At 39.1% G+C, this 14,214-nt stretch overlaps 1 protein-coding gene across 1 annotated transcript; it reads left to right on the top strand.

Moving 5' to 3' along the window:
- The first annotated feature begins 420 nt into the window (after nt 1-420).
- On the top strand, nt 421-3,269 carry LOC132636159 (uncharacterized). The gene is made up of 3 exons (XM_060352873.1): nt 421-635; nt 762-825; nt 2,962-3,269. Exons 1-3 carry the CDS (start codon nt 490-492, stop codon nt 3,142-3,144), a joined length of 393 nt encoding a protein of 130 aa, XP_060208856.1. The 5' UTR covers nt 421-489; the 3' UTR covers nt 3,145-3,269.
- Nucleotides 3,270-14,214: the final 10,945 nt, after the last annotated feature.

Raw genomic sequence — 14,214 nt, 5'->3', positions numbered from 1 at the left:
GGCTAATTGGACCAAATAAGGTCATAATTGAAATATCCTGGTCTTCAAACAAAGTAGGGTCATTGTTTGCAAGATTATTCTTTAGTCGTTTAATTGAAATGCAAGAAACTTTGAATTGGACGTAGATAGCCTTTTCCATCTTTTCTTATTTCGATAGGCATCCCACCAAACTTATTTAATCGTGATTAAGTGTCTAAATTAATATGGTTATTTATTAAAACGAGTATCAAAATCAGACATGTATACGCATATATACATGGATATACATGTATATTACATGTATATCACGTGTATACATGTATACATATTGGGGTTGCCCTCTTATTCATTTGATTAGGATCGAGTCCAGGCCCAAAAGGGCATGACCCAGCCCAAATCTTCACATAACAGGGACAAAGCCCCTTACCCACTTTCATTTTACACTCGTCCTCAAACCAAACGAACCCTTAGCGTCTTTTCCCTTCGCCCTCTCCTAAAACCCTAGCCTCCATGGCTTTTGCCTTCTCTATCCTCGTCATCATCTCTAGAAATGGAAATATGGCAGGTGTACAATGCTTTTTCAACACTTTGCAAGGCCGAGAAGGGGAAATAATAAATGTTTCCACCTTCTCTCACCTAACGCCACCGCAAATGCGGTATAAACCTCTGCATTTCACTATTTTTTCTTTACTTTTCTCAGAATTAACGGTCAACACTGTGAAAATTTTATTTGTTCTTGTTTGTTTCGAATTTGAATACCATGCTCTGATTGGTTTGTGAAGAAACTTTTGGATTAATTTTTGTTGGTTGAAATTCAAATCTCAACCAAGGCTGCACAACAAAGAGGTATTCCCCCTTTCTTTCTAGATTTTCTACATTTTTTAGTTATTAAATGTCAATTTGTTTGCTATTTTGCTTCTGTGTTAGATAGTGTTTATTGTTTAGTCCTGTTTAATAGCCTATTAAGATGCTTGTTAAGCTTTTTTAGTTAAGCATGTTTAGGTGTTAATCTGGCCTGATATGTTTAGTTAAATATGTTTTTTGTATTAATTTGAGGTGTTTAGCATGCCTCTATGTTAGCATAGCATCCAAGTATATCTATGAGTACTGGTTTAGTTCAGTTGATTGAACATGTTGGTTATGGGTTGTTTTGGCTTGAGTTAGTCAAATTCACTTATATGACTAACCTTATTTTGTTGTTGAATTTGTTCAGATATTAAACATGATTAGATAAATGATGTGCTTCTACCCGAGGTACTGATTTGAGAAGTCGGAACTGTTTGAATGATGGTTTAGTTCAGTTTATCTAGCCCTTGTAGCTTATTTTGAATCTAACTCTGTATGCCTTGTGTGTTACAACCTGTTGCTTTAAGCCTGATTGTTGTAGGTCCAATCTGATCTAGTTTGAGCATGCTTTTAAGTATTGTTTCCTCTAAATGTGACCTATCCATGTTGAATGTGTGCTCTCTACTAGTTAAATAGGCTTATAAGTTACCATGTTAAGGCTGGATTAGATGAAATGTTTCTTGTTTGGACCTGGTAGCCTGATAGTTATTAGCTTTGTTTCTTATCTACCATTTGCCTAAATGTGGCCTTACTGTGGGTTCATTTGACCTGTTATTATGACAAAACCTTGTGATTTGGCAAATAATGTTGTAAAAAGGACTCAGCATGTCAAACCATACTTGAACCATATTGTTGATCGTGTTAAGGGTGATCCTGTTTAAATATGAAACCCTTATCTTGAAACAGCTTTTGTTTGATCTGAATATCTGATTGATCTTTACATATTGTATAAACTTAGGATCTTATGGTTAAATAACAATGATATTTGTTTACCACCTTGTTTCAATATAACTTAGAGGTCTGCTAAGCATGATTAAAAAATGACTAAATACTGTGAAGTGGTTATATTGTATACTGTTGGGGTTGAATATTAGTAATATCTGTTAGTGCCTGTTTCTAACCTGAACACATGTTGAGAATGTCTATGAGCTTCCTTTTGACTTGATAACATGACTAGCATATTAAGCTTTCCTTGATTCAGACCAATATGGACACCTGAATCATGCCTATCTCTCCTTAAGTGTTTTTCTGAAGCATATATATCTTAAGATTATGTGATATTGCTAGAGTGCATTTCTTTTTGACATGTTGTTCAAACCAAATGGCATCTAATCCCCCCCCCCATCTTCCCTTTTAGAGATGCTTTGTTGGCACTAAAATAGGACCATCATGTCTGCTGAATTTGGAACTGCACCTATTAAGACTAGAATAATATCTTAGTTGCCTTAACAAATGACTAGGCCCTTTGTATGCTCCCTCAATGGCTCTGTTTCTTAAGTTTTGTGATCTATGCTAATGCCTAGTTGTTGGTTGTTGTATTACTAGTCTCAGGCTATGTTTGAAAGAGTATGAAGCATGATAAATTCAGTATTTGGTAAGTGTGAGTCTGTATGGATACTCTATGGGATTTGTAGAGGAATGCTTGAAATCATGTGACCAAGTGTACATACTACATGTTACTTGTATCCTGGTCCTGTGCATTGCTTGATTTTATCTTGACTACTAGTGCCTACATGAAATCCTATGAGTTAAACATTGATTTTCCTTACTTGTTTTCCTTTGTATGATTGAGTCCATATGGTATATGGAGGATGTGTATTGGCATATTAAGAGTGTATCCAACTATATACCTGTCTCAACATGTTTGTGATGATATATTCAGTGTATATTAGGAATATCATCTTAAAACAGTGATCTGTTAATTAAATCCTGCTAAATTCTGGGCCTCTTCCTTTTCTTTACTCACTGCGCCTTCACGCAGAAAAATGTTAAATACAAGCCTTTGTTGTCTGTTTTCTTTGATTGGTATTTCAGTACCTTTCTAAGTATTCTTTTACTATGTCATGTGTCATACTGTGCTTATTTTGGGCCTCAGTGTTTAGACGTATACTAATTTCTTATCTTCTGCCTGTTTAGGTGAATCAACCTCGGGCAATTTGGGCCATATCTTTGCATGAACCTAAATGGGCCAAAAGCCTAGCTATTCTGTCTTTCAATCGATTCTGTATGGGAAATGAAAGGGAAGCAAATATTTGCAATAAATGCCCAACCATGGGTAAAAATGGTGAAGGCCCAACTATGGGTAAAAATAGTAACTGATGGGCTTAGGTAGGCCCACCAGCCTAAACTCCCTCTTATTAGATTCATTTTTTGTGAAAAAATGTATTTGTGAATGACACTTCTGAATTATTGGAACCCATATGAATGTCAGAATTTAGGAAACACATAGTTACTTAGGTAAGTCACCACAAATTGATTTCTAAAGTTTGGTTAAAACCATCCTTTAACTTGATGATTTTTAAGACTGTTCTTTTTCAAAGGTCGCGGTATAAGGACAACAAAGAAATGAGATTTGCTAAAGTTAAAACGGTTTCCTAAGTCTAAACAAAAAATGGGTATTTTCTTCTTCAAAACATTAAAGTGATCACTCCATTTTAAGTACAAAACTGTAGAAATTCGTACTCATTTTAATGGAAATGAAGTTCAAGAAAACGTATTCTGAAATGCATGAGAAATGATCTTAAAACTAGGCTAAGTATTGAAAGAAGTACCAATTTAGAAATTTTGGACTTGATGTGAATATTGAACTGTACTTGTATGACCTTGTATGCTTGTGCGTTTGGACTCCACACCTGACCTCCTTTTAACAACATACAAGCTCGACAAGAGCGACCAAACCCTTCCAAAACTCCATAGAACAAGAACATAGTCCCTTAATCACTTTTACAAACTATAATAACGTGAACTCATGGCTTTTGATTATCATCTCGTGAGGTCTTACCGGAAATTTACCTTAGATGCTCACACGGGCTCGTAGAATATCATAGACGATGGATCGTACCTTGGCTATCAAACCCCTCTGATTTCTTCACTTTACTTCAGCTTGAAGTAATCTTTGAACAACTATAATGAAAGAAAAATCAATACAAGCACCACATGATTAATGGGGAAGAAGAACCCGAGCTTAAACTTACCTTGGAAGTTTCTTTAAAGAGGAGGAAAACTTGAGATAAAATTGAGAGGAACCTGTCCAAGTTTTGTCAAAGGGAGTTATGAATGAATTCCCAAGTTTTTTAGCTTAAACATATAAGTTTGGCAAACTTAACTTCAGAGGTGCCACGTGTCCGCATGCAGCTGGGCATTGCGCAGGTTCATAGTAAAACATGCATAACTTTGTCCTACGATGTCATATTTACAATTGGTTTGTGGCATTGAAAACTAGACTCATAGACCTTTAATTTGATAGGTAGATCACCCCTAATTCTAAATATACAGGTCGCAACAGTCACTGGAAGTTGGACCTTATTCAAATGCATTCTAAAAACTTAACTTATGGGCAACTTTCACTTCGACTTTTGACGTCAACCTTTTGTAATTACAAAATTCTCATAAATATAATTAACCACATCCAAAATTTTTAGGCTCAGATCTCATAACTTTCTTTGAACAGTTCAAGTCTAAGTCTGAATATACGAGGTATTACTACACCTCTGTTTCCAGCAATTAGTTGTTGTCCAGACTCAATATGCAATACAATGATCAAATTGGTTGCATTGTTTTCAACCTCAACTTGATCCTGACCATCAGTAGACACAACCTGGGCATTAACAATGGTGGGATTAGACACTTCAAGTTCTTTCCCTACTTGATTAGCCATATTTTTTAGTCTTTGCTCATCTAAATATGTCCTCAAATGATCTTGAAAATTCTACCACTTGCGGATTCATCTTCTACTCGACTATCATCTTTTCTTCTATTTTTCTTTTTCATCAAATGACAAGTGGCTTCATCATTTCCTTGACATTTACAAATGCTGAATTATAGAGGAAGATTATCAAAGATAAATTTTTGATGATGCTCAATTATATTACCTTTCTATTCGTCTAAATAATGTAGCCTTATGCGCTTAGGATGTTTGTCGAAGAGATCAAGAATGACTTTTACCCTAGATGTGCTAGGTCTTGTCTTGTATTGTCTTGTGAGGATTTATCTATGGAAATTGGCTAACCTACTGCTGAAGCAATTGCCTATAAATATTTCTTAGCAAACAAATCTGTTGGTAAATCTGTGACACCCATGTCAATGCTCGTGAGGTTTCTTCTTTCTGGTTTAAGTTTTTTGTCCAAGGAAAAGCGAGAAAAGGGTGTTGCTCTCCATTATACAGTAAATATCCCAACTTTCTCTGATACAACATAGACGAAATCTTCATATAAATCAAAGCTAATTAAAAGTTGTGGACTAGCGAGCGAACCGATCAAACATTTACCTTTGATAGTAAGTTGCATCAGGATTAACTTTGTGAGAATTTGTAAATCTGTAAACCATAAGAGAGCTTGATTGTCACATCCTGATGAAGGCCCTCTTTAACTGTGCACATTCCTCCAATTTTTTAAAAGTAAACTGCAAGGTTGGTTCACCAGGTGAAAATTGAATAGATTTCAATACTGTTTTTGTTACAGGTTGTGATGAAGGTTTAGGTGCTATTAGGAACGCATAATTAGTGGTTTTTGGTGTCTCTCTCACAGCTAGAGGCTGGGGGGAAGTTGTGGCAGCCATAGCGGCGCTCAAGACTTCATGTCTCCTAGAGAGAGGAGAGAGCGCAGAACACAAAATATATTCTAAATGAGTTGTCATTAATTTTTTTTTTTTTTTTTTTGCATTGTCCCAATAATAACAGTTCCCCTAAATTTTTTGAATTTGGTAATTTACTATAAATATTAACTCAACATTAGTCAATTTAAACTTTACACTAGTTGAGGAAAGAGTGGAAGTGCTACTAGCAGAAGGGAACGAAGAAGTGACACTTTCCATAAAGTGAAGATCGCTTCCCTTTACTCCATAGGGCCTTCTCATCAGTTGCAGAGTTTGGTGGCCCGAAATTGACTTGGCTTCGCCAAAAGGCCTCATCTCTAAAAGCCCGGCAACGAAAAAAAAAGGGAGTAGATTTGACTCGGCACAACCTAACGATACATCCAATACCAATGATCTGTGCCTAGAATGCGTTGCTAGATCTCTGGACCTGATCTTGAATCCTACACCGGTTAATGATGCGATGGGGGACGTTTTTCTTTTTTCATCAATGCTGGCCCAGTCGAGGTTCGTCCATGCCCAATCCCGATGGGCCTTTGATTTGCCCCTACCCTAGCTCTATAATCCACCCGTCACTTATCAATTTGTTTTCGAGACTACAAGGCAACTCTCTTTGTTCGAAAATCTTTGAAAGATCAAAAGATTTAATTTTTCAATTAGTGTATTGATAATTTCTTGAAGAATTGTGATAAATATATTTTTGTGTTATTCTTTTTATCTTCAACATTATGTCATAGAAATAATAATTGTTATATATAAAATCATTAAACCCGCTAACAAATGCCGTCTGCCTTTTTACCTTTTAAAATATATTTTATATTGGACACAATCGTCACTTAAGTTTTTTCCTAAATTTTGTGAATTAAATCCTCCATTATTTTAACTATATAAAACCAATTAATATTAAATATCTTGTATAAGTTCCTTTTTTCATTTCCTTTGATTTTCCTTATTTTTAATTAGACATTAGTGAATTTGTCCGCACTTGGTTACAAATAATTATTTAATTTATGAAATATTCTTTTTTTAAAGCCGAAACAATTAAAAATATAGTAAAGATATTTTAGTCTACAATTCCAAATGCACTCATAATGGGGTTAAATCTGCTCTCTCCATTTTGCTGGATTCATTAGAGATTCAAGATGGAACACCAATCCAAGTGGTCAGTTTTCTCTCCGCTTCATTTTCTTTTACTTTTTCTAATTTTCCTATTGCTCCTCTACTGAAGCCCTCATATAAGGTTCTTTTAAACTTTTATTATTATGTACAATAATTTCATTACTTAGCATTTTTTTGTTCCACATAGTTAAAACTGTAAAATAAGGAACATTTAATCATGCATCTTCTCTTGACACTACAATTTGTGAAGGTATTCCTTAGAGATAATTTTGATTAACTAAAGAAAGTATAAAGGTGACAAAGTGTTACACCTCGAAAATTTTTACATCGTTTGCATTGTAAGCAAACTAATGTAAGCTCGGAGATATCATGGAACTCTTATAAGGTTAAAGAAGACTTCTAAAGAGTGTTAAGCAAGTGTCTAAAGGTTTCGGGATCAAGCGAATTGAAGAAATTAAGTTTGTCGAAATTTTGAAAAAACTTGGCAGAATTTTGGACAGGAATTCTGGTCCAAATTGAGCTAGGTAGATCTTCTATAATATGAGGAGTTATTAAACGCATAACCTTTTTAAATTGAAGTTCATTGAATCTAATTTCCAATGCAACAAACCGTTCATCGATACAATAGTGGAGTAGAAAGTTATGGGCATTTCAAGATAGGCTGCTAGATGGCTTCTCCACGTGACCCATTTAGAAGGCGGTGGAACCGACCTTCAAGGGGTACAAATACCTCACTCCCCTCATTTTATCATCATTCTATACTCCCTTGAGCTCTAGAAACCTCCATAAACATCTCCTAAACAGTTATAGTCCCTTAAATCAAGATTACACTAAACTAGTTCATGAAAAGTGGTTGTTCTTGCTTCTACTTGATGTTGCGTTGAATTTAGTCTTGAAGAAAGTTGGTGTGACTAAAGTTCTTCAAGTATAAGGTATGTTCTTCATCTTATCTCTTATGCTGAGTTGATTTAAAGGTTTAGCAAGTTTTAAAAGTGAAAATAGTTATGGAGGAAAGGTCATAAAGTGTTGTATTGTAGTTGTTGAGTTCATGGACAGTTTTGAGCATGTTGTAGCTATGTTGTTGAGCTAATTTCCATGTATATGGATGGTATCTAATATCTTTGGTGTATTGATGAGATTATGCTCCTTGATTGGGAAGGAAGGAAATGTATATTGTAATTGTATATTGGTATACTTTGGGTTGTTTGATGTATATTTTTTGTAAGGGCAGTAAAAGGAGTATTTAAGGATTTTTCTAAGCTTGTTGCTATTAGTGTGGGTTGTTGTATATTTTGAGGTGATTGGAGAGTAAGGGGAAATGCTGCTCGTTTTACTCTAGAATCAAGTTGTCATTGATATACGTGATATATTAGCACCATCTAAGTTTATATATGTATTCCTTGTTATGGGAATGGCATGCTAGTTGTGATTAGCCCGATTATTGGATTGCTTGGGCGACTTCAGATATGTTAAGGCTGTCCCTTTCGTTCTTAAGGCATGATCCTATTGTTATGAACTTTCACAAATAATGTCCATAATGTCCATATTCCTAGAAATACTAGAAGCCTATGGTTCTTGATGTTCTTATGATATCATTGATGTTGATTTCATCTTATGATTATTGTTCCTTCAAGGTGAGATATGTTCATGACGTTAGCTCCATAATGGTAATCGGAGGTATAACGACCTTACGTCACTCTGATGAATTCAGAAATGTGCTCTCAAGGAAGGTTTTGTAAGACATGAACAGTAGGCTAGTTATAGGATTCTCTAATGAGGTACTTAATGTTAGAAGGAAGGCTTATGATGCAGCCAGGAATTGACTAAGGATTAGTTAATTAGGAAAAAGTCTTAATAGCCAGGAAATGTGTTTATAAGTCTTATGAAATCATGTAGGCATTAACGGATAAGTAATGATCATGAGAAATGCATACAAGCTAATAGATAAAGCATGAACACTAGAAGTGTGTAAAAAGTACATATAGGGGATATTTGGATTGAGCTGCACGTTTCGCAACACATATATTCATATTTGGATAGGGCTGCACGTTCCGTAGCGCATGCATTCATATTTGGATCGGGTTGCACGTTCTGCAACACATGCATTCATTATTATCGCTGATCTATGGCCAGTTGGGCAGATTATGTATATATATTTACCACCATGCTACAGCTGGTTGAGCAGTTATTAGCACCGAGCTACGACCAGTTACCACTGATCAGCCGGGTAGTGCGCTCTACCATCAAGCAATAATCGGATGGGCAGTTACCACCATGCTACGGCCGGTTGAGTAGTTACCACTGATCAGTCGGCAGTTAGTACCAGGATGATAAGTGGGTCAGAGCCACAGTATTGTACATAGATGTAGCTAAGCACAGGAGAGTAGAGAGAGACATAGATGCTAGATTCTCATTGGTAAGTCACAAGTGCCAGGTTAAGATTCTTATCCTTCTTCCTTTCAGTATATGTTTATTATGTTACATTCCGCCTTACATACTCGGTACATTATCCGTACTGACATCCCTTTGCTGGGGGCGTTGTGTTTCATGATCGCAGGTCTTGAGATACAGGTTGACATATCTCTCAGTAGGATACTAGCTCTACAGGCAGTGACGTGGCACTCCACTTGCTCTGGAGTTGCTCTGTGAGTCAGCATGGTTTCATATGCATTTGCATAGGTATGGAGTGGCCCTGTCCTGGCCACATTATGTCATGTACTCAGGTGGAGGCTTGTAGACATATATGCACAGTTAGATGTCCTATGGCCATCTCGGTCTATATTCTATTATATCATTACTATGGATATTCTTGCCAACATATGCACTTGAGATTAGCTTGATGACATATGAATATTATGTTTTGGGCTCGTATCCCATACAACTTATGGTATCTAAGAGTCACGACCCAACCGGAGGGCCGCGACGGGCACCCGGTGCTAACCCACCCGGGTGAAATAAGGGGTGCCCCGGTGGGATAGCACCGGGTGCCCGTCGCGGCCTTCCGGTTGGGTCGTGAAAAAAGTGGTATCAGAGCAGTTCAGTCCTAGGGTGTGTCTACGAGCCGTGTCTAGTAGAATCTTGGTTATGGGTGTGTTGCGCGCCACACTTATAAACAAGAAGCTGCGGGCATTTTAGGAATAAATGACCTTCTTTCTTCATAAGAATCATGCAATAGAGCTATGATATAAGAGCTTCTTGTTCCTTAACCGTGTGTTGTGTATTTCAGAAATGCCTGTAAAGAGAAAGGCTACGGCAGCCCAAAAGGGCAAGACGGTGGCAGAAAAGCGGGCTGAAAGAGCACCGCCACTGGTAGTAGAGAAAAGTGAGTCCCAGAGTGCGGCTCAATCTCAGTCTTCCCGTTCAGTACCTACATTAGAGGAGTGTGAGGGAGCCTGAGCCCCAGCTCCAGCACCTCCGGCTCCTCGACCGGATGCTTCAGGCCAAGATGTAAAAGAGGCCATTCATTTGCTTACTCAATTTGTTGCTGCCCAGACTCAGCGGCAATGTACCGGGCAAGGTGATAGGGCTGTTAGTGCAAGGGCCCGTGACTTCATTAGCTTGAACCCTCCGGAATTCTTTGGATCAAAGCCGGATGAGGACCCTCAAAACTTTATTGACGGGAAGTTGAGGACGCTTCGTTTGATACATGCTTCGGACACCGAATCGGTGGAGCTAGCGTCATATAGATTGAGGGATGTCTCGATCCATTGGTACACAGTTTGGATGGCTTCACGGGAAGCCAATGCACTTCCCCCGGTATGGAAAGAGTTTGTTGATGCTTTCCTCCGACATTATATGCCTCCAGAAGTTCGGCGAGCTAGAGCCGATAACTTCTTGAATTTGAGGCAAGGTATCATGAGTGCTTTAGAGTATAGTCTCCGCTTCAATTCTTTGGCTAGGTATGCTTCGACCATGGTGGTGGATATGGGTGACCAAGTGCACCGATATTTTGAAGGGCCTAGGGCCACATTTGATGGATAGGTGCTTGACTGCGTCCCTTCAGGACAATATGGATACTGCACGCATTCAGGCTCATGCTCAGGATATAGAAGAAAGTCTGCAACAGCAAAGAAGTGAACGTGAGCATGATAGGGGACATAGCAAGAGGGCCAGATCTTCGGGTCCGGTGAGTGAGTTTAGAGGCGGGCACATAAGTAGTTTTCTAGACATTCGGGCCATTCTATGATTAGTGTGCCTCCACGGTTTTCAGGGTAGAGATTTGATAGATCTACTCATTCCGGGCCGAGTCAGAGCTTTTCGGGATCTTAGTTTAGAGGTGATTCGGGTCAGGTGAGATCACACATTCCACGATGTTCCCAGTCTGGGAAGTTACATTGGGGTCCATGCCTATCGGGTTCAGATATTTTCTATTCATGTGGTCGACCAGGCCATATTATGCGTGATTGCCCTCAGTTCATGGTAGAGGTAGGACCCAGCCATCAGGGTCGGTAGCCGGGTCTTCAGCATCTGTACGCCCTATGGGGCCAGGTCCACATGCGCCAGTCGGCCATGGTAGAGGCAGAGGGAGAGTTCCCAGTTCTAGCGGTCCTCAGCACCGTATTTATGCTTTGGCTGGACACCAAGATCTTGAGTCTTCTCCTGATGTTGTCACAGGTATATTATCTATATTTTCTCATGATGTATATGCTTTGATATATCCGGGCTCCACATTGTCATATGTTACTCCGTATGTTGTGGGTCGGTTTAGAGTCAAACCGGAGTCGATCAAACCTTTTGAGGTGTCCACACCCGTTGGTGAATCGGTAATAGCTAGCCGAGTATATAGAAATTGTGTAATTGTGATTTGTGATTGTCGTACCATGATTGACGTGCATGAGTTAAAAATGGTAGATTTTGATGTTATTATGGGCATGGATTGGTTGGATTCTTGCTATGCCAATGTTGATTGTAGAATGAAAATGGTTCGTATCCAATTTCTGGGAAAACCAGTTTTAGAATGGAAAGGGAATACGGCGTCACCAAAGGGTAGGTTTATTTCCTATCTAAAGGCAAGGAAAATGATCACAAAAGGTTGCATTTATCACCTAGTTCGGGTTCAAGATGTAGAAGCTGAATCGCCAACTCTTCAATCAGCTCCCGTGGTGAATGAATTCCCGGATGTGTTTCCGGAAGAGCTTCCAGGCCTTCCTCCTGAGCGGGAGATTTATTTTGCTATTGAAGTGCTGCCAGGCACTAAGCCTATATCTATTCCTCCTTATAGAATGGCTTCCGCAGAATTGAAAGAGTTAAAGGAGCAATTGAAAGACTTGCTTGAGAAAGGCTTTATTATGCCTAGTTCATCCCCGTGGGGAGCACCTGTATTGTTTGTCCGAAAGAAAGATGGCTCCTTGAGAATGTGCATCGATTATCGGCAATTGAATAAGGTGACGATTAAGAATAAATATCCTCTTCCGAGGATTGATGACTTGTTTGATCATTACGAGGCGCCAAATGGTTTTCAAAGATAGATTTGAGATCCGGGTATCATCAGGTGAGAGTTATGGAGAAAGATATCCCTAAGATAGCCTTCAGAACAAGATATGGCCATTTCGAGTTCCGAGTGATGTCGTTTGGGCTAACTAATGCACCGGCAGTATTTATGGATTTGATGAACAATGTGTTCAGGCCCTTCCTAGATCTGTTTGTGATTGTATTCATCGACGATATCTTGGTGTATTCTAGATCCGAGGCGGAACATGCGAAACATTTGCGTACTGTCCTCAGAGTTCTTCAAACTCGAGAGTTGTTTGCAAAATTTTCCAAGTGTGAGTTTTGGTTGAACTCAGTGACATTTCTGGGGCACATTGTTGCAGCCGATGGTATTCGGGTAGATAGCCAAAAGATTGAGGCCGTGAAGACTTGGCCAAGGCCCGCAACCCCTACGGAGGTTCGTAGCTTTCTGGGCTTAGCAGGTTATTATAGGAGATTTGTGGAAGGTTTTTCTTCTATCTCTGCACCAGTCACAAAGCTGAACCAGAAATCAGCAAAGTTTCAATGGACAAATGCTTGTGAACGTAGTTTCCAAGAGTTAAAAGGTAGATTGACTGCTGCCCCCGTCCTGACACTTCCAGAGGGATTGGTGGGATACGTTGTTTATTGCGATACTTCAGGCATTGGGCTAGGCTGTGTATTGATGCAACATGGTAAGGTGATTGCGTATGCTTCAAGGCAATTACGAAAACATGAGAGGAATTATCCAACCCATGATCTAGAATTGGCTGCCGTGGTTCATGCGTTAAAGGGGACATTATTTATACGGTGTCCATGTGGATATTTATACAGATCATAAGAGTCTTCAGTATATCTTCAAGCAGAAAGAGTTGAATTTGCGGCAACGACAATGGTTGGAACTACTAAAGGATTATGATGTTGATATCTTGTTTCACCCCGGAAAAACGAATGTCATGGCTGATGCTCTTAGCCGTAGATCTATGGGAAGTTTGTGTGATGTTCGACCAGAGAAAAGAGAAATGGCTCGTGAGCTCCAGCAGTTAGCTAGCCTAGGAGTTCGAGTAGTGGACTCAGGTAACAGGGGAACTACTATTCAGAATTCAGCAGTCTCGTCGCTAGTAGCGGAAGTGAGAGAGCGGCAATACGAAGATTCCATGCTAATGCATTACAGAGATACACTCCTTCAGAAGGAGCAGTCATCATTTGAGCTTTCAGAAGACGGAGTTCTTCGATGCCAGGGCAGATTATGTGTCCTCGATGTGGCAGGTCTACGCCACCAAATATTGAGAGAAGCTCATTGTTCCCGTTATTCTATCCACCCCGGAGCAACGAAAATGTATCATGATCTTAAGTCTATATACTGGTGGAATGGGATAGAGAAGGATATAGCAGAATTTGTAGCTCAATGTCCCAACTGTCAACAAGTAAACATCGAGCACCAAAAGCCGGGCGGATTGTTGCAAGCTATAGAAATCCCAACTTGGAAATGGGAAGTGATTAACATGGACTTCATTACAGGCTTACCCCGTTCTCGACGTAAGTATGATTCCATATGGGTGATTGTGGATAGACTCACTAAGTCAACTTATTTCTTACCAGTCAGAACGACGTATGTGGCAAAAGACTATGCAAAGCTCTATGTTAAAGAGATAGTGCGACTTCATGGTGTTCCAGTATCTATTATCTCAGAAAGAGGAACCCAGTTTACGACTAATTTCTGGAAGTCCTTCCAAGAGGGTTTAGGGACTCAGGTGAGCCTTAGCACGGTATTTCACCCACAGACTGATGGACAAGCCAAACGTACCATTCAGACTCTTGAGGATATGTTACGGGCATGTATGTTAGATTTTGGAGGTAACTGGGATGATCACTTACCACTCATTGAGTTTGCTTATAACAATAGTTATCATTCTAGCATTCAAATGGCACCGTATGAAGCGTTATATGGGCGAAAGTGTAGATCCCTAATTGGGTGGTTTGAAACAGGAGAGGCTAAATTGATAGGGCCAG

Source organism: Lycium barbarum, chromosome 4 (genome assembly GCF_019175385.1).
Source record: "Lycium barbarum isolate Lr01 chromosome 4, ASM1917538v2, whole genome shotgun sequence".
NCBI classification, from domain to species: domain Eukaryota; kingdom Viridiplantae; phylum Streptophyta; class Magnoliopsida; order Solanales; family Solanaceae; genus Lycium; species Lycium barbarum.
Note: the sequence above shows the minus strand (reverse complement) of the source record. Positions and strands in the feature narration are given on the sequence as shown.

Coding starts and splice junctions, on each gene's coding strand:
- LOC132636159 (XM_060352873.1), top strand. CDS start 490: ATGGCTTTTGCCTTCTCTATCCTCGTCATCATCTCTAGAAATGGAAAT. Junction 636..761: donor CTAACGCCACCGCAAATGCG/GTATAAACCTCT, acceptor TGGTTTGTGAAG/AAACTTTTGGATTAATTTTT. Junction 826..2,961: donor CAAGGCTGCACAACAAAGAG/GTATTCCCCCTT, acceptor CTGCCTGTTTAG/GTGAATCAACCTCGGGCAAT.